Raw genomic sequence first — 27,656 nt, 5'->3', positions numbered from 1 at the left:
AGAGCTTTGTCACAAGCTCTGCTAAGGTGCAGTGGCTCAGGATCTGCCCCTTGAGCATTACAAGGGAACGTTTGTTAAAGAAATGGAAATGTAAAACTTTGTGGAATGAAAATCAAATAGCCCCACACTCTGAGGCTAGGAATCATCACTGAGTATTGGTATGACATCAGAAACCTTAACGTGCATTTGTAAAGTTCATTTAATCCAGCCTTACTGAAATGCGGCCACTAGCAGATTTTTTTGCAGCCATGACGGCCTAGAAAGCAAGGACAGAGATTGGGGGTGGCGGCAAAGCAGCAGCAGCTCCCTGCAGCTGAGGAATAGCTGTTACCAAGGGCAGCGAGACGCGCCACCTTGATATTTGTGCTGCTGCCACCAGCAGGGTTAGGCGCCCTGCACCGCGCAGCCTCCTCGGGGGTTCTGGGCCGCGGCTCCACAGACGTGCGAAGCAGGTGTGTGCAGAGCCATAGGTGCTGTCTGACTTGTCTTTGGAGCCGGTTGTATTATTCGATTGATGGGGTTCTCCCATACGCAGCTCCTCCACTCCTCCCTGGCCAGGGCACGGGGAGTCTGGGACTCCACAGTGGGCCGATGCGTTCCCAACCCACCTTCCAGGGAGCGGGCTCTCTCTGAAGGGGTGCAGGAGGCAGGGAGACAGAGACAGGATTTTCAGAAAGAAACCAAAAAATGGTTGAGAGACCATATTGAGATGAAGGTTACACAGGGAGCAAGTGGCAGAGTCAGCAATAAAACCAGTCATTGTGACTACTCCTCCCCATACTTCCCATTGCTCCTGAACTGCATTGGACAGTTCCCATTCAAGGCGTCTGAATATGCCAGCGAAGCATCTATGAAGTTAGTAGAATGATTGAAGGAATGTAGTTGTCCCACCAAGTTTTCAGAAGAAAGAAAAAGAGGAATAAGGAAAGACAGCTGCAGCTCCCAGTGCCCAGGAAAGGAGAACTGCAGCCACTGGGAGCTGCAGGGAACCATGCCTGCGGACGATCAATGTAAACAAAACATCTCACAGCCTGACAGCAGATTACCCTGATGGGCCGCATGCCCCTGTTCTAAACTATGAAGAAATAAATGCCTGAAGCTCAAGAATAGGGGAAGGGGGGAAACAACAAAAGTCCCAAACCCTTCCCACTGTTCAGAATCACAGAGTGTCTGTGCAAGAGGCTGTCATTAAATAAAAGGATCACTAGCACAGCGCCTGAACGGTTATGGAGAGAGCGAATTGAACAGGATTCCCTAGTTCACATTGGAGAATTAGAAAAAGCTGATAGAAGACCCCTGAGTCATGAGTGGTTTTGGACAGGTTTTTAGGCTGGGGGAGGGACTTGAGAGGCCCTTTGTTCCTGAAGGCCCAATTAGTTACAAACCAAACTTTGAGAACTCCTTCCATTCACAGAATTTTTTTCCTCTGTGTTTGACGATTAGTTTGCTCCTAATTCCACATGGGGCGAGGAGCACATTACATCCTGCAGCTCTCTTTCCTCTGAAAACTGTATGGGCCAGATAACATTTCTGAGATCATTCTGCCGACTAATTGCATCTAATCCCAAAGCAATGTGACCGTTGAAGAAGTTCTCCTTATCTCTATCTTTCTTGTGCTTCTTCCTTAACTTTATTAGCTGAAGTGTCTCACAAGATCCAGTGCTCTGGGCTACTCATGGATAGAGAGGCAGGAACTGATGTTTCCCATTGTTTTCACTTGCTTAGCATTTACCCTTCAACTTTACAATATATCTAAAAGGGAAATGCAAAGGAACAGTAACGAAAATCAAAGAGCCCCAATTTCGGAGGATAAAGAAATCAGGAGCCGAGTACATGAATGCCATCTGGGAACTTGACACGCATTTTTAAAGTCAATCTAATCTTCAAGCTTGGAACATCTAATGCTAATAAAAAGTTATGATTGCTATAAGAAATACAGTTCTTTGGCCCTATAACACTTGATGAGCATTTGTGAAGTGCTTTGAAATGCTTAGATCAGAGGAAGCCTCAGACGATCCACCCTGAGGGTTATAATTATACCTGTTTACCCCCGCAGGTCAATGGAGACACATTGAGTTGGAGGTCAGAGAGGAGTGATTGACAGGGTCAGAAATGAACCGCAATGGTTGGGACTCTTCATGCCAATACTACCCTCTATTTCCTGAACCTGGGTGGACACTTTCCGTCCATGGCTTCCAGATACCTCCCTGACCTGGGAGTAACTCTTACAGAGGCTCATTCTACCTGTGGTAGGAGGAATGAGAAGTGAATTAGGAATGAGAAGTGTATTTCAGATTCTGCCACTGATCCCCAAGTGACCTTCACCTCAACCTGCCTCTGTTTCTAGCCCTCTCCAACAGAGAGAGTCAGGGTGAGAAGCTAGAAGTTCCCTCAAGATTTCAAAGCCCCTCACAAACACTCCCTGGTGTTTCACACATGAAAAGTGCTGTATTCTGGGAACACTAATACATTGTTCTGGGGATTAGCACCTGTGCATTAAGTAAGAGAGTCGTTATGAATGAAACGGAGGCCAAGGTCCCTCGTACCATTCTGTGAATCAGGTTATCATTTAAAGCCACACAAGTCGGGACTGTTTCATTTTCCTTGAAATAGAGTTAAGACCTAGTTCAAAAGAATGCAAAAAAGTGGCTCCCACCTTCCTAGCCGGTTTAGAATAAACTGCCCCATGCCCCTAACTACAACCAGCATGAATGGAAAGGACCAGACTAGATTCCTTTCATCAGAGCCTGTCATGCTACTGATGCCACTCAGAAACAGCCTGAAGCTCATTCTCACTGCAGCCCCCATGAAGTCAGTGGAACGAGACGAGGAACGCAGTTGGCCTGTACAATTTTAAGATGAAAGAAAGATGAAGAGTGCAACGTGCATGTCACACCCACTGAGGCTGCGATTAGCCCAATCATCACAACCCTTGAGGAAAAGAGCTCCATCCAAAGGAGGACATAGCAAGGCAATCAAGTTTGTTTTGTAACTAATTAGGACCTCCTCCATAAACGACGTCACAGATCCTCCAGGCAGTCCCAGGGACTGTATAAAAGCACACAAGACTCAGCGCTCTTCTAAACACTTCTCCGGACTTCATCTCCTCAGTGAATTAGGTAAGTCTCAATCTCTTATTAACTATAGAGATGTCACAGTATGGTCCATTTATATTTAGGACTGAATCTTGCACTTACTCCTTGTGATTTGTATCAGCGATCAGGATTTCCTTCCATAATTCTGTTGTGCAGTTATTCATCTGCAGGTGCCAGAGGATTCACGATTCGAAGCTGATCGGGGAATTTAGGAGCAACATATGCATTTGGGAAACATAATTCCTGTAAACTGCAAATAGAATCGGGGCATTTACATCTTCTCGGTAACTTTAGGAAGTCCCTTACCATTTTTCACTTCGTTGGATTAGGAAGAAACCTGTTCAGGTTAGTCCAGAAAGGGCCAATTCAGAGGTCTTCTCCTTTAAGCTGATGCTGCTGTTACTCCTCACTCCTGGAGATTGGAGACTGGATGAAGCTGACAAGTGGTGTGATCCAATCTATCAATTCCTATGTTCTTCTGAGCAGTAACACCCATTGGAGGTGCTTCTTCTCGGATGGTGTAATTTAGTGTCACTCCATGGAAGTCAGTGGACCTAAACCTATTGTACCCCAGGTTGTACTTAGTGATTTCTTTGGAGAAAAGCAAAGTCTCTGTTTCTTCATCAGCAAAGAACTACACTGTGATACCGGACTCAACTGAGTTGCAATGCAGAGGTGAAATCCTCAAACGAAGGGATTCAGTTACCATGAAACCAGCCATGTTCTCTTTGAGAAATGTCTCAAATGAACACAGAATCCTAGGTGTCCAGCATAGAAATAGTTCTCCTTATTCCAGTTGGTGTTTTTTTAGACAAAGTCATTGAGAGGGGCTCAAAGGGGCCGGTTGGGAGGGAAGTTGAGTGCGAGTGGACAAGAGGCGTAGAAAGAGGATATAGGAAGAAATACGTGGCCATAAACATAGGGACTAAGGACACTTACCTCTCTCTCTCTCTCTCTCTCCCGGGCCCCAGGAAGACCTCGCTGCAATAGTAACTGAGATTTGAAGCCTTCCATCCACTGGCACTTGTACCTTTTCTTTACTCTAGTCCCTGGTGTGTGTGTTACAGGTTTACCTCCATCCCAGAAAGATGGCTTTCTCCGGCCTGTGCTATCCAGAATGCGGGGTGGCCCGGCCCAGTCCAGTCACTGGCAGCTGCAACATGCCATGCGTTCGGCAGTGCCCTGACTCCGAAGTGGTGATCAGACCCTCACCGGTGGTCGTGACCCTCCCAGGACCAATTCTCAGCAATTTCCCTCAACAGAGCGGAGTGGGAGCCATAGGAGCACCTGTGGTCGGACCCGGTTTCGGGGGCTCCTTCGGTCCTGGGGGATTGTACGGCTATGGAGGCCGTTACGGAGGATGGTATGGTTTAGGGGGCTATGGTGGTTACGGTGGCCCTTGGGGTTACGGGAGATGTGGTTATGGGGGATTCGGCGGTTCCCTGGGCGGTTATGGTTACGGGGCGGGAATATGCGGTTCTGGGGTATCTTGCCATAGGTACCTCAGTGGAAGCTGTGGGCCATGCTAACGCCAGCAGGAACATCCGTGGATGAAGGAAGAACCAGGAAATGAACAGCAAGATCCAGATTCACCGCTGACCTTTTGGGCATGGCTTTCAGAGGTGCTGTGAAAACAGGGCTCCACTTGAAGTCAGTGGGAGCTGTGTGCACTCAGCACCTTGGTCTGATAGCCATGCTGCATTTCTAATGTTACGCTTTAGGACTCTTTCTGAGTGGGAAAAAGAGACCTTGCTGTCAAGCAGAATTAGGCCATATATGTTCTATCCTATTCATCAATCCGTATCTCTGGTGTCTTGCTTTGACCTTTGCTGCTGCAGATGTCTAATGGAGAAGCTACATAGTTCCTGCATGTCTTTTGTTTTGTCTAATTACACATGGATTGGGGTAAAACAATAAACTTAAATTGGTTGTAAAGGAGACTTGTTTGTCAACCTCTGCAGCTGCACCAATGCAAAAGGAACACTGTGTCTGAAATACATCCCATTGAGGCCTTTGATCAGTCACAGCTCTCCTTGAATCACTGGAAATACATTCTTTCCGCTCTGTACTATTTTTTCCTGTAACTCTGTACTGCCAATTGCATTTGCATTAAAACCTATGCTGCATCATAAGATCAGTCTCTGGTTCTCTTTGTTCCTCCCTCTTCGTTTAAAAATTGCGCTGGAGGAGATTCATCCCTTTATCAGCGGCAGCACCAGGTACTTCTCAAGTTGCACCTTTTCGAAGCCATGGAGTGATTGGAGCCATTGAAGCGCTTCAGTTCATAGCATTATGAGAGCCGTCCTTACCTTGGTGGAGTTCCTCCTTGGTTTATCTGTTTTAGCAAAGACTCTTTTCCTGCAAAGACCAGACAGCTTTTCCATTTAAGAAGGGAAGTTTTCCTATGGTTTGAAGAAGACCAGTCACATGGTCCACAGTAAAAGTGTTTGTGAGTCTTTGCGGGATAGTGACCCAGGTTTTTGGAAGGAAGAGACAAGTGGCCACCAAATGGCTTGGTTAAGGCAAGGTTAACTGGAGCCCCAACTCCTTTCAGGACAGGCTGATTTTGCTCTTGGAGTGCTTTGAAAGATTACCTCTTCACGAGAAAGGTCTTCTCAAACTGAACTCCACAGACCACCCAGCCTGTTCAATGGAGACTGCCTTCCCCTGGCTTTGAGTGTTTTGGGAGGGAGTATTCAGCAAGACAAATGCTGGGAAAACATTATAAGACAGAAAATATCTTCTTGCCTCTAGATTAATCCATGGCACACCCACGTCTTGAATACTGCATGCAGATGTGGTCACCCCATCTCCAAAAAGGTATATTCGAATTGGAAAAAATTAAAAAGGGCACCAAAAAGCAGTAGGGGTGTAGAACAGCTTCTCTATGAGGAGAGATTAAGAAGACTTGGCCTTTCACCTTGGAAAAGAGATGACTAGGGGGAGATATGATAGAGGTCCATAAATTGATGACTGGAGTGGAGAAAATAAATAAGGAAGTCTTATTTACTCCTTCTTATAACACAAAAACTAGTGGTCACCGAATGAAATTAAAAGGCATCAGTTTTAAAACAAAGAGAAGGAAGTATTTTTTGACAGAATGCACAGTCAACCTGTGGAACTCTTTACCAGAGGATTTTGTGAAGGCCAAGACTTGAGCAGGGTTCAAAAAGAAAACCCTAGATAAATTCAAGGAAGACATGTCCATCAATGGATATTAGCCAGTATGAACAGGGATGTTGTCCCTAGCCTCTATTTGCTAGAACATGAGAATGGGAGACAGGGGATGGATCTCTTGATGATTACCAGTTCTGTTCATTCCCTTTGAAGCACTTAGCATTGGCCATTGATGAAAGACAGGGTACTGGGCTAGATGGACCTTTGCTCTCACCCAGTTTGGCTTTTCTTATGTTCTTAATTTCTTCTCTGGAGCCCTCAGCCAAAACCAAGCCCCGTTTCCATTCCTATTGCTCCGCTGGGGCTAAGGATTAATGTTCAAATCTACGTATCTCTGGAAAGTCATTTTGTTGAGCATTTTGAAAAAGAAACTCTCCAACAGAGACTCTGCGGAGACTTAATTATGGAGCCAGCAGCCCTCTTTCAGAATAATTCTCCTTTTCCAGAACATTCTTCTCTTCTGCTCTGCTGGGACCTCCAGCGACATGTACAGCAAAGTCATCTGCAGGAGTCTTGACAGACAGTGGAGCAAATAATTAAGGGATCCATTTGAAGATTCCTAGATAATAAGATGATAAGTAATAGCATGGATTGATCCAGAACAAATTGTTTCCAAAACACTAATAGCTTATTTGACAGGGTAAGAAGCCTTGTGGATAGGGGGCATGCGGTAGATGTGGTATATCTTAATTTTAATAAGGTTTTGATGCTTTCTTGCATGACTTTCTCATAAGCACACAAGCGAAATATAACCTAGATGGCGCTACTAAAAGGCGGTGCATAACTGGTTGGTAAACCATTCCCAGAGATTAGTTATTGAGGTCCACACTCAAGCTGGATGGATATTACAAAATGGCTCCCCCAGGGATCAGTTCTGGGTTCGATTCTGTTCAATATCTTCATCGGTGATTTAGATTATGACACTCATAGAGTTTGCAGATGAGACCAGCCTGGCAGGGGTTGCAAGTATTGTGGAGAAGAGGATCAAAATTCAAAATGAGCTGGACAAACTGGAGAAATGATGTGAAGTAAATAGGAGGAAATTCAATAAGGACAAATGCAGACTATTCCATTTAGGAAGGAACAATCAGTTGCACACATACAAAATGGAAATGACTGCCTAGGAAGCAGTGGTCCGGAAAGGGATCTGAGGGTCATAGTGGATCAGAAGCTAAATATGAGGCAACAGTGTGAGACTGTGGCAAAAATAGCAAACATCATTCTGGGATGTATGAGCAGAAGTATTGTAAGCAAGACACGAGAAGAAATTCTTCTCTTCTACTCTGCATTGATTAGGACTCAACTGGAGTCTTGTGTCCAGCTCTGGGAGGCACATTTCAGGAAAAATGTTCACACATTGGAAACAAGTCCAGAGAAGAGCAAAAAAAATGATGAAAGGTCTCGAATACATGATCTATGAGGGAAGACTGAAAAAAATTGGGTTTGTTTAGCGTGAAGAGAAGGCTGAGAGCGGGCAGGAAAACAGTGTTCAAGTACATAAAAGGTCATAACAAGGAGGAGGGAGAAAAATAGCTCTCCTTAACCTCTGAGGATAGGACAAAAAGCAACGGGCTTAAATTGCAGCCAGGGCAGTTTAAGTCGGACATAGGAAAAATGTCCTAAGTGGCAGAGCAGCTAAGCGCTGGAAACAATTGCCCAGGAAGGCAGTGGAATCTTCATCAGTAGAGATTTTCAAGAGCAGGTTAGACAAACACCATTCATAGATGGTCTAGAGAATACTTAGTCATGCCTTGAGTGCAGGGCACTGAATTAGAAGACCTCCTGAGGTCCCTTCCAGCCCTACGCTTCGATGTCCCTTTATGTACCATGACTTGATATTGCAGGAACGGCATTTCCCACCATGGAGTTCCTCAAGATAGTGGGGGCTCCCCATTCCCAGAAGACGACCCTCCTCCTCTTATCAGGTTTTGGATCTGACGACACAAAAGGAAAAATGTATCCTGACCCACCTACCTCTTTCAGGACATGATAAAATATTCAGGTGGTGAAGGGAGATTTAGCCATCTGGCTCTGGATTTGGTTTATGAGCGATCCAGCTCTAGTCTTCTATATCGGACTATGCCTATGGACCGCTCCTTGGAATGGAAGAACATAGGCATTGGTACAGAAGATCAGGCCTCTCTCCCACAGTGGGCAGTACTAGAGACTTCGCAGGGAGGTGCAAGAAACCCAGTAGAACACAGGTATGGGATCCCTGCCCATCGAATAACTTTTTCACTCTCCCCCATCAATCACATCTACTTCCATTAATGGACGATACCCTGAAGCACAAGAGTCTACATCATTGTCAGAGTTCGGTCTACCCCACACATGTGGCAGGCCTATCAGCTCAGATGTGAATCCGTATCGTGCCTTTCATTTCATGGCTCTTTCTTTTCCCATGGATATGCCTGCTGGGATTAACATGGCCCATAGTTTCTATTAAGATACCAATGGCCCTATTGCTATCTAACTCTGCATTCCCCTACCACCATTTGCACCCCTGTGACCATATAATCCCCCACCACCATATGGGCCCCTATAACCATAAAGCCCCTACTAACTGCATGGGCCCCCATAACCGGATTATCTCCCATTACCACAGGATCACCCATAACCTTAGCATCCACCCATAACCTTATAAGCCTTTATCACCACATGCGCCCCCATCAACACCTCTGATGTCAGCTGCTCCTGAGGATCCCACTCTGCTTTCCTGGGAAAGAGCTGAGCATTGCTCCTGGGAAGGTCACAACAGCCGGTGGGGGTTGGATCAGCAATGTGGAGTCAAGGCACTGCCTTACGTCTGGCTTCTTGTCGCTGTTACGCATGCATTGTGGAATGTCACTGCACATGTTTCTGAAGCAAGAGATCTTTCTGCTCTGGAGATAAATTGGAAACACACAGCAGGCAACAGAAAACTGAAGGTACATTGGTCAGCGGAATAAAAAATTTAAAGAAAGAAAGAAAGAAAGAAAGAAAGAAAGAAAGAAAGAAAGAAAGAAAGAAAGAAAGAAAGAAAGAAAGATTCAACAAGGTCTTTTGAATCCTTTTTATTCTCTTTGTCCTAAAGAATGCTGTCACTAAGACGTATAAATATGTCAAATTTGTATCATTAACGGTTGTGATTTCCAGTTCATTAAAACAAATATCACGCAGAACATGGCTGGGATAGCATTATTAATGCCAGTTTCCTTACCAGACTGTAACCTCTACTTACAAATGAATTCAATCCAGCATCACAGTGCGGTACTTTGGTTTGTAAACCTTAGCAAGTCATTAACACTTGCTGATGACTAAACAAAAGTGGTGGATTTTTTACTCAAACCACCACATTCTCCCCTGCTGTAAATCTACATTAATCCACAGATGAAGCTCTGCACCTAGAATTACTTCTGCACATGAGAATGTAGTAATTGCCAGGCTGCAAGAGACGAGTGGCCCATCAGAGCCAGTATCCTGTCTTAATGAGTATCACTTACCAGCTGCTTCAGAAGGCAGCAGAAGAATAATGAATTAGTCCTTTATGGAGCAAATTTAGAGACTTTCTTCCTAAACCCGAAATGCAAAATTGGGGGTGAGATTTGTCAGAGCTCCCGAAGGGATTTGAATGCCCAAGTTCCTATTAAAATCAAAAGGCTCTCGTGTCCCAACTCCATGTCTTGCTCTGAAAATCCAGGGCTGAACGTCTAAACCATGAAGAAACCAATGCCTGAAACTCAATAATGTGGAGGGGAGAGGGGTGGACGGGGACGGGGACGGAGACGGACAACAAAACCCCCAAACCGTTCCCACTGTTCAGAATCACCGAGTGTCTGTGCAAGAGGCAGTCCTAAAATAAAAGGATCCCTAGCGCATCGTCTGAATGGTTGTGGAGAGAGCGAGTTGAACAGGATTCTCTAGTTCACACTGGAGAATTAGATAAAGCTGATAGAAGACCCCTGAGTCATGAGTGGTTTTAGACAGTTTTTTCGGCTGCGACTGGACTTGAAAGACCCTTTGTTCCTGAAGACCCAATTAGTTACTGTCAGAAATATAAAGGGAAGGGTAAACCCCTTTAAAATCCCTCCTGGCCAGAGGAAAAATCCCCTCACCTGCAAAGGGTTAAGAAGCTAAATTAACCTCGCTGGCACCTGACCAACATGACCAATGAGGAGACAAGATACTTTCAAAAGCTGGGAGGAGGGAGAAAAACAAAGGGTCTGGGTCTGTCTGTGTGATGCTTTTGCCGGGGACAGAACAGGAATGGAGTCTTAGAACATTTAGTAAGTAATCTAGCTAGGTATGTGTTAGATTATGATTTCTTTAAATGGCTGAGAAAAGAGCTGTGCTGAATAGAATGACTATCCCTGTCTGTGTGTCTTTTTTGTAACATAAGGTTTTGCCTAGAGGGATTCTTTATGTTTTGAATCTAATTACTTTTACAGAGGTGATTCCTTTACTTCTATTAGAAGTCTCCTTGTAAGAAAACTGAATGCTTTTTCATTGTTCTAAGGTCCAAGGGTTTGGGTCTGTGGTCACCTATGCAAATTGGTGAGGATTTTTACCAAACCTTCCCCAGGAAGTGGGGTGCAAGGGTTGGGAGGATTTTGGGAGGAAAGAAGTGTCCAAACTACGTTTCCCAGTAAAACCAGTTAAACTTTGGTGGTGGCAGTGGAAATTCCAAGGGCAAAGGGTAAAATTAATTTGTCCCTTGGGGAAGTTTTCACCTAAAGTGGTAAAAGTAAGCTTAGGAGTTTTTCATGCAGGTCCCCACATCTGTACCCTAGAGTTCAGAGTGGGGAAGGAACCTTGACAGTTACAAACAAAGCTTTGAGAACTCCTTCCAATCATGGAATTTTTTTCCTCCGTAGTTTTGATGATGAGTTTGTTCCTAACTCCACATGGGGTGAGGTGCACATTACACCGTTCAGCTCATTCCTCTGAAAACTGTATGGGTCAGCTACATTGCTGGGATCATTCGACTGACTTCACTGATGGTGCAGTGGGAGATTCGGAAGCCCTGAATGAAAACCGTCCAATATAGTTCAGGAGCAGTGGTGAGCAGTGAGTGAGTAATCACTATGACTGGTTTTATTACTGACTCTGCCACTCGCTCCCTGTGTAACCTTCGCCTCAGTGTGCTTGTTCACCTCCACATCAACCAGATTGAAAAGTGATATTCTGCTCGAGAATCACAGGCTTCCTGAAATCACAGGACTTCAAAGCATCTGAGGCTCATTAAAGTTGTGTGTGTGCACAGGGATGTATTATTTTAATAGTAGAATTTTTTCCTTGGATTATATGCCCCCAAATTGTGGATTAGAATTAAAGGGCTTTCTCAACTGTGTCCTGGCCAGGTGGGAGTGGGGGAGTTGTGCATGGGAGAGACCCATCGATACTACAACCAACACCACAACAACCAATGAATACTACAACCAACACCACAGACAAGACAGACAGCACCTCTGGCTCTGCGCACACCTGCCCCACATGTCTCCAGAGGGGCAGCCCAGAGCCCCTGAGTAACGCTGGATTAAACAAACTTTACAAATGCACGTTAAGGTTTCTGATGTCATACCAATACTCAGTGATGATTCCTAGCCTCAGAATTTGGGGCTATTTGATTTTCATTCCAAAAAGTTTTACATTTCCATTTCTTCAAAAAACATTCCCTTGTAATGCTCAAGGGGCAAATGCTGAGCCACTGAACATTAGTAGAGCTCCATAGACTTCACCGACTTCTGTGCCTTAAAACCAAGCTAAGGCATTTTATGCTGCTCAGGTCGGAACCAAACTTGTTGTCGTGGAAGAAGAAGTTCTCCTTATCTCTACCTTTCTTGTGCTTCTTCCTTATCTTTATTTGCTGAAGTATCTCAAAAGACCCAGTTCTCTTGGCAACTCATGGATAGAGATGGAGTAGTTCATGTTTCCCATTGATTTCACTGGCTCAGCATCTACCCTTCAACTGGAAAATATGTATAAAAGGGAAATGCAAAGGTACAGTAACAAAAACCAAAGAGTCCCAAGGCAGGCCCTCTCAAAATTTTCTAAGAAGGCTTCTGTATCATCACCTAGCTTGTATGTGGGGAATTTCTTGGAATGGGAAGCCGTACCTGGAGAAGGACCGTGAGGGCTACCTGGTTGACCCAGCTAAGCCTTTTCCAGCTCTAAACACTTCAGCTCCATTTCTCCCTCCAAGCGCTTTGCCTCTTTCCTCTCTTCCACTTCCAAATGCTTCGCCTCCGCTTCTGCCTCCAGGTGCTTCGCCTTCAAGCGTTTCCTCTCCTCTCCTCTCCTCTCCTCTCCTCTCCTCTCCTCTTCTCCGGTTCAACCTTCAAGCACTTCATCTGGAGGAAGAAATTCCTTTCTTCCATAGTTAGATCTCGGCCGGGGTTAAGGGCATCCCTCCATCTTGGCACTGGGATCTCGGGTGGGAGAGGGCTGACCCTTCCCTCCTGGGAACTCTAAGATCCCCTATCTCCTCCCTGCATTTCTGTCATGAAGCTGGCTGGCTGGGCTTGGGCTTGGTCTGTCTTCCCCGTGATGTGCCGCTGTGGGAAGACTGGTTGTATTCGTCTTTTGCAGCCTGGCAATTATGTTCTCGTGTGCAGAAGTAATTCTACATGCAGAGCCTCGTCTGGTCCAACTTAGTGCAGCTCCAGTGTGAAGCCAGCAGAACACTGCAGATTTACACCAGGGGAGGAGATGGTGTTTAGTGGGGTTTTTTTCCAAAGAGAAAAAATCGCACTTTTGTTCTTTCATCAGCTAGTACTGGTGTCTCGTTACGGTTTACAAACCAAAGCACCGCACTGTGATGCTGGACAGAACTCATTTGTAAGTAGAAGTTACATCTTAAGAAGGAAACCAGCATTATTAATGCTATCCCAGCCTTGTACTGCGTGATATTTTTTAATGGACTATGAATCCCAAGCATTATTGATAAAAATTCTACACATTTATACTTCTTTGAAACGGTAGCATTTTAGGAGAAAGGTAGAAACAAGGATTCAAAAGAACTGGTTAAGGGTGGATAAATTTATCTAGAGGCAATACGTCATTTTCTGTCGTACATAGTACCCATAACAAATGGCCAGGTTACCAAAGTTTTCCCAGCATTTGTCTGTATGAATAATCCCTATTGAAACACCCAAAGCCAGGGGAAGGCAGGCTCCATTGAATAGGGTGGGTGGCCTGTGGAATTCAGGTTGAGAAGACCTTTCTCATGAAGAGCTAAACTTCAAAGCATTCCAGAAGAAAATCATCCTTCTCCTGAAAACATTGCTCTGCCAATCAAGGAGTTGGGGCTCCAGTTAACCTTGCCTTAATCAAGCCATTTAGTGGCCACTTGGCTTTTCCCTCCGAAAACCTGGGTTGTTATCCCGCAAAGACTCACAAACACTCTTACTGTGGACCATGTGACTGGTTTTCTTCAAACCATAGGAAAACTTCCATTCTTAAATGGAAAAGCTGTCTGGTCTTTGCAGGAAAAGAGTCTTTGCTAAAACAGATAAACCAAGGAGGAACTCCACCAAGGTAAGGACGACTCTCATAATGCTGTGAATTGAAGTGCTTCAATGGTTCCGATCACTCCATGGCTTTGAAAAGGTGCAACTCGAGAAGCACCCGGTGCTGCCGCTGATAAAGGGATGAATCTCCTCCAGCGCGATTTTTAAATGAGGAGGGAGGAACAAAGAGAACCAGAGACTGATCTTATGATGCAGCATAGGTTTTAATGCAAATGCAATTGGCAGTACAGAGTTACAGGAAAAAATAGTACAGAGCGGAAAGAATGTATTTCCAGTGACTAAAGGAGAGCTGCGACTGATCAAAGGTCTCAATGGGATGTATTTCAGACACAATGCTCTTTTTGCATTGTGCAGCTGCAGACGTTGAAAACAAGTCTCCTTTACAACCAATTTAAGTTTATTGTTTTACCCCAATCCATGTGTAATTAGACAAAACAAAAGACATGCAGGAACTATGTAGCTTCTCCATTAGACATCTGCAGCAGCAAAGGTCAAAGCAAGACACCAGAGATACGGATTGATGAAAAGGATAGAACATATATGGCCTAATTCTGTTTGACAGCAAGGTCTCTTTTTCCCACTCAGAAAGAGTCCTAAAGGGTAACATTAGAAATGCAGCATGGCTATCAGACCAAGGTGCTGAGCGCACACAGCTCCCACTGCCTTCAAGTGGAGCCCTTTTTTCACAGCACTTCTGAAAGCCATGCCCAAAAGGTCAGCGGTGAATTTGGATCTTGCTGTTCATTTCCTGGTTCTTCCTTCATCCACGGATGTTCCTGCTGGCGTTAGCATGGCCCACAGCTTCCACTGAGGTACCTATGGCAAGATACCCCGGAACCGCATATTCCCGCCCCGTAACCATAACCACCCAGGGAACCGCCGAATCCCCCATAACCACATCTCCCGTAACCCCAAGGGCCACCGTAACCACCATAGCCCCCTAAACCATACCATCCTCCGTAATGGCCTCCATAGCCGTACAATCCCCCAGGACCGAAGGAGCCCCCGAAACCGGGTCCGACCACAGGTGCTCCTATGGCTCCCACTCCACTCTGTTGAGGGAAATTGCTGAGAATTGGTCCCGGGAGGGTCACGACCACCGGTGAGGGTCTGATCACCACTTCGGAGTCAGGGCACTGCCGAACGCACGGCACGTTGCAGCTGCCAGTGACTGGACTGGGCCGGGCCACCCCGCATTCTGGATAGCACAGGCCGGAGAAAGCCATTTTTCTGGGATGGAGGTAAATCTGTAACACACACCAAGGACTAGAGTAAAGAAAAGGTACAAGTGCCAGTGGATGAAAAGCTTCAAATCTCAGTTACTATTGCAGCGAGGTCTTCCTGGGGCCCGAGAGAGAGAGAGAGAGGTAAGTTTCCTTAGTCCCTATGTTCATGGCCACCTATTTCTTCCTATATCCTCTTTCTACGCCTCTTGTCCACTCGCACTCAACTTCCCTCCCAACCGGCCCCTTTGAGCCCCTCTCAATGACGTTGTCTAAAAAACACCGACTGGAATAAGGAGAACTATTTCTAGGCTGGACACCTAGGATTCTGTGTTCATTTGAGACATTTCTCAAAGAGAACATGGCTGGCTTCATGATAACTGAATCCCTTTGTTTGAGGATTTCACCTCTGCATTGCAACTCAGTTGAGTTCGGTATCACAGTGTAGTCCTTTGATGATGAAGACACAGAGACTTGGCTTTTCTCCAAAGAAATCACTAAGGACAAGCTGGGGTACAATAGGTTTAGGTCCACTGACTTCCATGGAGTGACACTAAATAACACCATCCGAGAAGAAGCACCTGCAATGGGTATTACTGCTCAGAAGAACATAGGAATTGATAGATTGGATCACACCACTTATCAGCTTCATCGATTCTCCTGTCTCCAACAGTGAGGAGTAACAGCAGCATCAGCGTAAAGGAGAAGACCACTCAATTGGCTCTTTCTGGACTAACCTGAACAAGTTTCTTCCTAATCCAACTAAGTGAAAAATGGCGAAGGGACTTCCTAAAGTTACCGAGAAGATGTAAATGCCCCATTTCTATTTCCAGTTAATAGGAATTATGTTTCCGAAATGCATATGTTGCTCCTGAATTCCCCAATCAGCTTCAAATCGTGAATCCTCTAGCACTTGCAAGTGAGTAACTGCACAATATAATAGTGGAAGAAAATCGTGATCTCTGATACAAATCACAGAGAGTAAGTGCAAGATTCAGTACTAAATATAAATGGACCCTACTGTGACATCTCTATGGTTAGTAAGAGATTGAGTTGAAATGGACTTAGCAAATTCACCGAGTAGATGAAGTCCGGAGAAGAGTTCAGAAGAGCGCTGTGTCTTGTGTGCTTTTATACAGTCCCTGGGACTGCCTGGAGGATCTGCCATGTCATTTGTGGAGGAGGTCCGAATTAGTTACAAAACAAACTTGATTGCCTTGCTTTGCCTTGCCTTGCTATGTCCTGCTTTGGATGGAGCTCTTTTCTTCAGGGGTAGTGATGATTGGGCTAATCGCAGCCTCAGTGGGTGTGACATGCACGTTGCACTCTTCATCTTTCTTTCATCTTAAAATTGTACAGGCCAACTGCGTTCCTCGTCTCATTCGGCTGACTTCATGGGGGCTGCAATGAGAAGGAACTTCAAGCTGCTTCTGAGTGGCACCGTTAGCATGACAGGCTCTGATGAAAGGAATCTAGTCTGGTCCTTTCCATTCATGCTGGTCGTGGGTAGGGGCATGGGCAGTTGAGGTGTTGTAAGACAATTCAGCTGACTGAGACCAGCAACAAGACCAGGAGAGACGAAAATCATGTATTCCTGGAGAAGGAGGAGACAGCTGTGTGATGAGATTTGAGATAAAATCTGACCAACCACAGGGCATGTTGCAGAAAACATTCCTGCCAGAACCAGAATGTTGTTTCAAGTGTAAAATGTATCCTCAAGAGTGGGTCCCATGTGCAGGGAGGAAGTCAGAAATATCTTCCTTTGATTTCAAGCAACCACTTGAAGCTCTTTGAAGTTGAATCAGCCGTGCTTATTTACACCAAGAGAGCACCTGCATTTTCCAATACAAATCTTTGTAAAAATACTGTGAGAAAGCTCTGTCCTTGCCTCCGTGGATCCCGCTTGCCCTGGCAGATTTTGCTCGCCTCAGAGGTTCACTCTGACCCTCCACATAACCTTTCTCTTTCTAGCGACAAGAGTCACAGTCTACTGAGCCATTTTCAACATAAGCCAGCGAGGGAGGTGAGGTGCAGCTATCCTCCCTTGCACAGCCTCTGTTGTCTCCCAGTCTGAGTCATTAATCAGGAGGGCAAAGGGGAGGAGCCTGGGCCCGCCCTCCGCTCCGGGCTCCAGCCAAGGGACCCTAATAGTATTAGCTATAGTAGCTGACCTTTTAGAAACATGACACGTACAATTCCTTGGGCTTCTTCCCCACAACAGCCCCCACTTCCTCAGGCTCCACCTCCCCCTTACATCACGACCTCCTTCCTTATGCCTGATATGGTGTGTACTGCTCAGTATCTCCAACAGCGCAGCTTCCTCCCACAGCTCCTGACATGTGCACCCACCTGAGTATCTGGGAGGCATTTAACTAGTTTCAGCCAGCCCCTGATTGGCTTCAGGTGTCCCAATCAACCTAGCGTCCTCCCTGCCTCCTGGAAAGCTCTTCATTGGCCCCAGGTGTCTTAATTGACCTGGAGCAGCTGCCATTTCACTGATCCTAGTACCAGGGATTTGTTTAGACTGAAGCTAATATATCTATCTCCCACTACTTTTCTATAGCCAGCAGGCCTTGCCCTGTCACAATACCAAATGCAAAACTCTCTTTCAATGAAAATGAAACAGCCCCAAATTGGGTGGCTTTAAGTGATAATCTGATTCACAGAAGGATACTAGTGACTTTGACCTCCATTTTTTTATCATGACTCTGTTAATCAATGCGGAGTTGTGTAATTCCCACAACAATTTATTAATATGCTGAGAATACTACCCTTTCCATGTGTGAAACAACAGTGCGTGTTCATGAGGGGCTTTGAAATCTTGTGTTTGAAGCACCCTGAAGAACTTCCAGCCTTAACACCCTGACTCTCTTTGTTTGTGCCTAGAAACAGAGACACATTGAGGTGAAGGTCACATGGGACTCAGCGGCAGAAACAGAAATACACCCTAATACTTCTGACGCATCCTACCACAGGCTGAGCCCAAGGTTGATCACTGTTACACTGTGTTCCAAGACAAGCTTAGTAACATGTCGGATTAAAAATGTTTGTATCCTTGGATCTAAGCACCAACAATTAAAGAAAATGGCTAATGTTCTGATCCACTTTCACTGTGTCTTCTTAAACATGAGGATAATACTTCTTCATAGGAATTACAAGTCTGTCAGTTTCAATTTTCTCCACGAGTGCGGTGGCCTTGGAAATCTCCATATGTAATTCAACCATCACAAACTTGCTTTAAGTCAAACCACCTGTCAGGATGAAGTCACCACATGCCCCATGTGTACTACTTTTTCTTTTCTTAGAAATACATCTCTGTAGTGGGTCAGAGTCAGGCAACGATAATGAATTCTTTCTGGTTTGTGAAATGAGGTACAGCACAGGTTATGTCTGCCACATGGCCTTCTTTATACCTGAGGATAAGAATGGTGCAAAGGAATCGTAAGTGTGTACTTTTGAAATTTTTTAATGTGTACGGAAAGAAAAAAACCTCAATATAGAATTCAGAATGGGAAAAATTTTGTGACAAGACAATTTATGTCTGCTGAAGTGTAAATATCCACCACTGAGCCAACCCCTTCAAATAAAACGAGTTAAAGGGCATTGGAAGAGTTTTGATGGTTGATCATTGTTCACATGTAGATGAGAAGATCTTTCACCCAAAAGTTCCTCCTCAAATTATCAAAACAAAATAGAAAAATATCCAGAATGAGCCTCTGTAAGAGTTACTCCCAAGTCAGGGAGGTATCTGGAAGCCATGAAAAGTAACTATCCAGACAGGTTCAGGAAATAGAGGGTAGTATTGGCATGAGTCGTCCCAACCATAGGGGTTTATTTCTGACTCTGCCAATCATTCCTGTCTCACCTCCAAATGAATGTGTCTCCGTTGACCTGCGGGGTAAACAGGTATAATTATAACCCTCAGGGTGGATTGTCTGAGGCTTCCTCTGATCTAAGCATTTCAAAGCACGTCACAAACGCACATCAAGTGTTATAGGGCCAAAGAACTGTATTCATTATAGCAATCATAACTTATTATTAGCCTTAGATGTTCCAAGCTTGAGGATTAGATTGACTTTAAAAATGTGTGTCAAGTTCCCAGATGTCATTCCGGTGCTCAGCTCCTGATTTCTTTAGCCTCCGAAATTGGGGCTCTTTGATTTTCGTTACTGTTCCTTTGCATTTCCCTTTTAGATATATTGTAAACTTGAAGGGTAGATGCTGAGCCAGTGAAATCAATGGGAAACATCAGTTCCTGCATCTCGATCCATGAGTAGCCCAGAGCACTGGGACTTGTGAGGCACTTCAGCTAATAAAGTTAAAGAAGAAGCACAAGGAAGACAGAGATAAGGAGAACTTCTTCAACAGTCACATTGCTTTGGGATTAGATGCGATTAGTCGGCAGAATGATCCCAGAAATGTTATCTGGGCCATATAGTTTTCAGAGGAAAGAGAGCTGCAGGATGTAATGTGCTCCTCGCCCCATGTGGAATTAGGAACAAACTAATCGTCAAACACAGAGGAAAAAAATTCTGTGAATGGAAGGAGTTTTAAGGCACAGAAGTCAATGACGTCTATGGAGCTTGTGACGGGGCAAGGCCAGATGGCTATAGAAAAGTAGTGGGAGATAGATATATTAGCTTCAGTCTAAACAGATCCCTGCTACCAGGATAAGTGAAATGGTTGCTGTTCCAGGTCAGTTAAAACACCTGGGGCCAATTAAGAACTTTCCAGAACGCAAGGAGAAGGCTAGGTTGATTGGGATACCTGAAGCCAATCAGGGGCTGGCTGAAACTAATTAAAGGCCTCCCAGTCAGTCAGGTGGGTGTGCATGTCAGGAGCTGTGGGAGGAAGTTGCGCTGTTGGAGAGGCTGAGCAGTACACACCATATCAGGCACAAGGAAGGAGGCCCTGAGGTAAGGGTAAAGTGGAGCTTGAGGAAGTGAGGGCTGCTGTGGGGGAAGTAGCCCAGGAAATTGTACGTGTCATGTTTCTAAAAGCTCAGCTACCACAACTGATACTATTAGGGTCCCTGGGCTGGAGCTCAGAGTAGTGGGTTGGCCCGGCTCCCCCACCACCACCTTTGCCCCCGGATTAATCACTGAGACTGGGAGACAACACAGACTGTGCAAGGAAAGATAACTTCTCCTCACCCCCCTCACTGGCTTATGATGAAAATGGCTCAGTAGACTGTGACCCTTGTCTCTAGAGAGAGAAGGGTTACGTGGAGGGTAACAGTGAGTCTCTGAGGCTAGCGAAATCCACCAGGAAACGCGGGACCCACGGAGGCAAAGACAGAGCTTTGTCACAAGCTCTGCTAAGGTGCAGTGGCTCAGGATCTGCCCCTTGAGCATTACAAGGGAACGTTTGTTAAAGAAATGGAAATGTAAAACTTTGTGGAATGAAAATCAAATAGCCCCACACTCTGAGGCTAGGAATCATCACTGAGTATTGGTATGACATCAGAAACCTTAACGTGCATTTGTAAAGTTCATTTAATCCAGCCTTACTGAAATGCGGCCACTAGCAGATTTTTTTGCAGCCATGACGGCCTAGAAAGCAAGGACAGAGATTGGGGGTGGCGGCAAAGCAGCAGCAGCTCCCTGCAGCTGAGGAATAGCTGTTACCAAGGGCAGCGAGACGCGCCACCTTGATATTTGTGCTGCTGCCACCAGCAGGGTTAGGCGCCCTGCACCGCGCAGCCTCCTCGGGGGTTCTGGGCCGCGGCTCCACAGACGTGCGAAGCAGGTGTGCGCAGAGCCATAGGTGCTGTCTGACTTGTCTTTGGAGCCGGTTGTATTATTCGATTGATGGGGTTCTCCCATACGCAGCTCCTCCACTCCTCCCTGGCCAGGGCACGGGGAGTCTGGGACTCCACAGTGGGCCGATGCGTTCCCAACCCACCTTCCAGGGAGCGGGCTCTCTCTGAAGGGGTGCAGGAGGCAGGGAGACAGAGACAGGATTTTCAGAAAGAAACCAAAAAATGGTTGAGAGACCATATTGAGATGAAGGTTACACAGGGAGCAAGTGGCAGAGTCAGCAATAAAACCAGTCATTGTGACTACTCCTCCCCATACTTCCCATTGCTCCTGAACTGCATTGGACAGTTCCCATTCAAGGCGTCTGAATATGCCAGCGAAGCATCTATGAAGTTAGTAGAATGATTGAAGGAATGTAGTTGTCCCACCAAGTTTTCAGAAGAAAGAAAAAGAGGAATAAGGAAAGACAGCTGCAGCTCCCAGTGCCCAGGAAAGGAGAACTGCAGCCACTGGGAGCTGCAGGGAACCATGCCTGCGGACGATCAATGTAAACAAAACATCTCACAGCCTGACAGCAGATTACCCTGATGGGCCGCATGCCCCTGTTCTAAACTATGAAGAAATAAATGCCTGAAGCTCAAGAATAGGGGAAGGGGGGAAACAACAAAAGTCCCAAACCCTTCCCACTGTTCAGAATCACAGAGTGTCTGTGCAAGAGGCTGTCATTAAATAAAAGGATCACTAGCACAGCGCCTGAACGGTTATGGAGAGAGCGAATTGAACAGGATTCCCTAGTTCACATTGGAGAATTAGAAAAAGCTGATAGAAGACCCCTGAGTCATGAGTGGTTTTGGACAGGTTTTTAGGCTGGGGGAGGGACTTGAGAGGCCCTTTGTTCCTGAAGGCCCAATTAGTTACAAACCAAACTTTGAGAACTCCTTCCATTCACAGAATTTTTTTCCTCTGTGTTTGACGATTAGTTTGCTCCTAATTCCACATGGGGCGAGGAGCACATTACATCCTGCAGCTCTCTTTCCTCTGAAAACTGTATGGGCCAGATAACATTTCTGAGATCATTCTGCCGACTAATTGCATCTAATCCCAAAGCAATGTGACCGTTGAAGAAGTTCTCCTTATCTCTATCTTTCTTGTGCTTCTTCCTTAACTTTATTAGCTGAAGTGTCTCACAAGATCCAGTGCTCTGGGCTACTCATGGATAGAGAGGCAGGAACTGATGTTTCCCATTGTTTTCACTTGCTTAGCATTTACCCTTCAACTTTACAATATATCTAAAAGGGAAATGCAAAGGAACAGTAACGAAAATCAAAGAGCCCCAATTTCGGAGGATAAAGAAATCAGGAGCCGAGTACATGAATGCCATCTGGGAACTTGACACGCATTTTTAAAGTCAATCTAATCTTCAAGCTTGGAACATCTAATGCTAATAAAAAGTTATGATTGCTATAAGAAATACAGTTCTTTGGCCCTATAACACTTGATGAGCATTTGTGAAGTGCTTTGAAATGCTTAGATCAGAGGAAGCCTCAGACGATCCACCCTGAGGGTTATAATTATACCTGTTTACCCCCGCAGGTCAATGGAGACACATTGAGTTGGAGGTCAGAGAGGAGTGATTGACAGGGTCAGAAATGAACCGCAATGGTTGGGACTCTTCATGCCAATACTACCCTCTATTTCCTGAACCTGGGTGGACACTTTCCGTCCATGGCTTCCAGATACCTCCCTGACCTGGGAGTAACTCTTACAGAGGCTCATTCTACCTGTGGTAGGAGGAATGAGAAGTGAATTAGGAATGAGAAGTGTATTTCAGATTCTGCCACTGATCCCCAAGTGACCTTCACCTCAACCTGCCTCTGTTTCTAGCCCTCTCCAACAGAGAGAGTCAGGGTGAGAAGCTAGAAGTTCCCTCAAGATTTCAAAGCCCCTCACAAACACTCCCTGGTGTTTCACACATGAAAAGTGCTGTATTCTGGGAACACTAATACATTGTTCTGGGGATTAGCACCTGTGCATTAAGTAAGAGAGTCGTTATGAATGAAACGGAGGCCAAGGTCCCTCGTACCATTCTGTGAATCAGGTTATCATTTAAAGCCACACAAGTCGGGACTGTTTCATTTTCCTTGAAATAGAGTTAAGACCTAGTTCAAAAGAATGCAAAAAAGTGGCTCCCACCTTCCTAGCCGGTTTAGAATAAACTGCCCCATGCCCCTAACTACAACCAGCATGAATGGAAAGGACCAGACTAGATTCCTTTCATCAGAGCCTGTCATGCTACTGATGCCACTCAGAAACAGCCTGAAGCTCATTCTCACTGCAGCCCCCATGAAGTCAGTGGAACGAGACGAGGAACGCAGTTGGCCTGTACAATTTTAAGATGAAAGAAAGATGAAGAGTGCAACGTGCATGTCACACCCACTGAGGCTGCGATTAGCCCAATCATCACAACCCTTGAGGAAAAGAGCTCCATCCAAAGGAGGACATAGCAAGGCAATCAAGTTTGTTTTGTAACTAATTAGGACCTCCTCCATAAACGACGTCACAGATCCTCCAGGCAGTCCCAGGGACTGTATAAAAGCACACAAGACTCAGCGCTCTTCTAAACACTTCTCCGGACTTCATCTCCTCAGTGAATTAGGTAAGTCTCAATCTCTTATTAACTATAGAGATGTCACAGTATGGTCCATTTATATTTAGGACTGAATCTTGCACTTACTCCTTGTGATTTGTATCAGCGATCAGGATTTCCTTCCATAATTCTGTTGTGCAGTTATTCATCTGCAGGTGCCAGAGGATTCACGATTCGAAGCTGATCGGGGAATTTAGGAGCAACATATGCATTTGGGAAACATAATTCCTGTAAACTGCAAATAGAATCGGGGCATTTACATCTTCTCGGTAACTTTAGGAAGTCCCTTACCATTTTTCACTTCGTTGGATTAGGAAGAAACCTGTTCAGGTTAGTCCAGAAAGGGCCAATTCAGAGGTCTTCTCCTTTAAGCTGATGCTGCTGTTACTCCTCACTCCTGGAGATTGGAGACTGGATGAAGCTGACAAGTGGTGTGATCCAATCTATCAATTCCTATGTTCTTCTGAGCAGTAACACCCATTGGAGGTGCTTCTTCTCGGATGGTGTAATTTAGTGTCACTCCATGGAAGTCAGTGGACCTAAACCTATTGTACCCCAGGTTGTACTTAGTGATTTCTTTGGAGAAAAGCAAAGTCTCTGTTTCTTCATCAGCAAAGAACTACACTGTGATACCGGACTCAACTGAGTTGCAATGCAGAGGTGAAATCCTCAAACGAAGGGATTCAGTTACCATGAAACCAGCCATGTTCTCTTTGAGAAATGTCTCAGATGAACACAGAATCCTAGGTGTCCAGCATAGAAATAGTTCTCCTTATTCCAGTTGGTGTTTTTTTAGACAAAGTCATTGAGAGGGGCTCAAAGGGGCCGGTTGGGAGGGAAGTTGAGTGCGAGTGGACAAGAGGCGTAGAAAGAGGATATAGGAAGAAATACGTGGCCATAAACATAGGGACTAAGGACACTTACCTCTCTCTCTCTCTCTCTCTCCCGGGCCCCAGGAAGACCTCGCTGCAATAGTAACTGAGATTTGAAGCCTTCCATCCACTGGCACTTGTACCTTTTCTTTACTCTAGTCCCTGGTGTGTGTGTTACAGGTTTACCTCCATCCCAGAAAGATGGCTTTCTCCGGCCTGTGCTATCCAGAATGCGGGGTGGCCCGGCCCAGTCCAGTCACTGGCAGCTGCAACATGCCATGCGTTCGGCAGTGCCCTGACTCCGAAGTGGTGATCAGACCCTCACCGGTGGTCGTGACCCTCCCGGGACCAATTCTCAGCAATTTCCCTCAACAGAGCGGAGTGGGAGCCATAGGAGCACCTGTGGTCGGACCCGGTTTCGGGGGCTCCTTCGGTCCTGGGGGATTGTACGGCTATGGAGGCCGTTACGGAGGATGGTATGGTTTAGGGGGCTATGGTGGTTACGGTGGCCCTTGGGGTTACGGGAGATGTGGTTATGGGGGATTCGGCGGTTCCCTGGGCGGTTATGGTTACGGGGCGGGAATATGCGGTTCCGGGGTATCTTGCCATAGGTACCTCAGTGGAAGCTGTGGGCCATGCTAACGCCAGCAGGAACATCCGTGGATGAAGGAAGAACCAGGAAATGAACAGCAAGATCCAGATTCACCGCTGACCTTTTGGGCATGGCTTTCAGAGGTGCTGTGAAAACAGGGCTCCACTTGAAGTCAGTGGGAGCTGTGTGCACTCAGCACCTTGGTCTGATAGCCATGCTGCATTTCTAATGTTACGCTTTAGGACTCTTTCTGAGTGGGAAAAAGAGACCTTGCTGTCAAGCAGAATTAGGCCATATATGTTCTATCCTATTCATCAATCCGTATCTCTGGTGTCTTGCTTTGACCTTTGCTGCTGCAGATGTCTAATGGAGAAGCTGCATAGTTCCTGCTTCTCTTTTGCTTTGTCTCATTACACATGGATTGGGGTAAAACAATAAACTTAAATTGGTTATAAAGAAGACTCGTTTGTCAACCTCTGCAGCTGCACCAATGCAAAAGGAACACTGTGTCTGAAATACATCCCATTGAGGCCTTTGATCAGTCACAGCTCTCCTTGAATCACTGGAAATACATTCTTTCCGCTCTGTACTATTTTTTCCTGTAACTCTGTACTGCCAATTGCATTTGCATTAAAACCTATGCTGCATCATAAGATCAGTCTCTGGTTCTCTTTGTTCCTCCCTCTTCGTTTAAAAATTGCGCTGGAGGAGATTCATCCCTTTATCAGCGGCAGCACCAGGTACTTCTCAAGTTGCACCTTTTCGAAGCCATGGAGTGATTGGAGCCATTGAAGCGCTTCAGTTCATAGCATTATGAGAGCCGTCCTTACCTTGGTGGAGTTCCTCCTTGGTTTATCTGTTTTAGCAAAGACTCTTTTCCTGCAAAGACCAGACAGCTTTTCCATTTAAGAAGGGAAGTTTTCCTATGGTTTGAAGAAGACCAGTCACATGGTCCACAGTAAAAGTGTTTGTGAGTCTTTGCGGGATAGTGACCCAGGTTTTTGGAAGGAAGAGACAAGTGGCCACCAAATGGCTTGGTTAAGGCAAGGTTAACTGGAGCCCCAACTCCTTTCAGGACAGGCTGATTTTGCTCTTGGAGTGCTTTGAAAGATTACCTCTTCACGAGAAAGGTCTTCTCAAACTGAACTCCACAGACCACCCAGCCTGTTCAATGGAGACTGCCTTCCCCTGGCTTTGAGTGTTTTGGGAGGGAGTATTCAGCAAGACAAATGCTGGGAAAACATTATAAGACAGAAAATATCTTCTTGCCTCTAGATTAATCCATGGCACACCCACGTCTTGAATACTGCATGCAGATGTGGTCACCCCATCTCCAAAAAGGTATATTCGAATTGGAAAAAATTAAAAAGGGCACCAAAAAGCAGTAGGGGTGTAGAACAGCTTCTCTATGAGGAGAGATTAAGAAGACTTGGCCTTTCACCTTGGAAAAGAGATGACTAGGGGGAGATATGATAGAGGTCCATAAATTGATGACTGGAGTGGAGAAAATAAATAAGGAAGTCTTATTTACTCCTTCTTATAACACAAAAACTAGTGGTCACCGAATGAAATTAAAAGGCATCAGTTTTAAAACAAAGAGAAGGAAGTATTTTTTGACAGAATGCACAGTCAACCTGTGGAACTCTTTACCAGAGGATTTTGTGAAGGCCAAGACTTGAGCAGGGTTCAAAAAGAAAACCCTAGATAAATTCAAGGAAGACATGTCCATCAATGGATATTAGCCAGTATGAACAGGGATGTTGTCCCTAGCCTCTATTTGCTAGAACATGAGAATGGGAGACAGGGGATGGATCTCTTGATGATTACCAGTTCTGTTCATTCCCTTTGAAGCACTTAGCATTGGCCATTGATGAAAGACAGGGTACTGGGCTAGATGGACCTTTGCTCTCACCCAGTTTGGCTTTTCTTATGTTCTTAATTTCTTCTCTGGAGCCCTCAGCCAAAACCAAGCCCCGTTTCCATTCCTATTGCTCCGCTGGGGCTAAGGATTAATGTTCAAATCTACGTATCTCTGGAAAGTCATTTTGTTGAGCATTTTGAAAAAGAAACTCTCCAACAGAGACTCTGCGGAGACTTAATTATGGAGCCAGCAGCCCTCTTTCAGAATAATTCTCCTTTTCCAGAACATTCTTCTCTTCTGCTCTGCTGGGACCTCCAGCGACATGTACAGCAAAGTCATCTGCAGGAGTCTTGACAGACAGTGGAGCAAATAATTAAGGGATCCATTTGAAGATTCCTAGATAATAAGATGATAAGTAATAGCATGGATTGATCCAGAACAAATTGTTTCCAAAACACTAATAGCTTATTTGACAGGGTAAGAAGCCTTGTGGATAGGGGGCATGCGGTAGATGTGGTATATCTTAATTTTAATAAGGTTTTGATGCTTTCTTGCATGACTTTCTCATAAGCACACAAGCGAAATATAACCTAGATGGCGCTACTAAAAGGCGGTGCATAACTGGTTGGTAAACCATTCCCAGAGATTAGTTATTGAGGTCCACACTCAAGCTGGATGGATATTACAAAATGGCTCCCCCAGGGATCAGTTCTGGGTTCGATTCTGTTCAATATCTTCATCGGTGATTTAGATTATGACACTCATAGAGTTTGCAGATGAGACCAGCCTGGCAGGGGTTGCAAGTATTGTGGAGAAGAGGATCAAAATTCAAAATGAGCTGGACAAACTGGAGAAATGATGTGAAGTAAATAGGAGGAAATTCAATAAGGACAAATGCAGACTATTCCATTGAGGAAGGAAC

General features: G+C 45.4%; 1 protein-coding gene across 1 annotated transcript; it reads left to right on the top strand.

Annotated features, from left to right (window-relative positions):
- Positions 1-3,077: 3,077 nt before the first annotated feature.
- Positions 3,078-25,526, top strand: LOC311525136 (uncharacterized protein). The gene is made up of 4 exons (XM_084636964.1): positions 3,078-3,119; positions 4,163-4,610; positions 14,653-14,807; positions 24,462-25,526. Exons 2-4 carry the CDS (start codon positions 4,184-4,186, stop codon positions 24,921-24,923), a joined length of 1,044 nt encoding a protein of 347 aa, XP_084493090.1. The 5' UTR covers positions 3,078-3,119; positions 4,163-4,183; the 3' UTR covers positions 24,924-25,526.
- Positions 25,527-27,656: the final 2,130 nt, after the last annotated feature.

This window comes from Lepidochelys olivacea (assembly GCF_965140295.1).
Source record: "Lepidochelys olivacea isolate rLepOli2 genome assembly, chromosome: 1".
NCBI classification, from domain to species: domain Eukaryota; kingdom Metazoa; phylum Chordata; order Testudines; family Cheloniidae; genus Lepidochelys; species Lepidochelys olivacea.
Note: the sequence above shows the minus strand (reverse complement) of the source record. Positions and strands in the feature narration are given on the sequence as shown.

Bases quoted from the DNA above. Each gene is read 5' to 3' on its own strand.
- LOC311525136 (XM_084636964.1), top strand. From the start codon at position 4,184: ATGGCTTTCTCCGGCCTGTGCTATCCAGAATGCGGGGTGGCCCGGCCC. The intron at 4,611-14,652 runs GTGGGCCATGCT...ATAACCACCCAG, and splicing joins TAGGTACCTCAGTGGAAGCT to GGAACCGCCGAATCCCCCAT. The intron at 14,808-24,461 runs GTGCTCCTATGG...TGTGTGTTACAG, and splicing joins GAAACCGGGTCCGACCACAG to GTTTACCTCCATCCCAGAAA.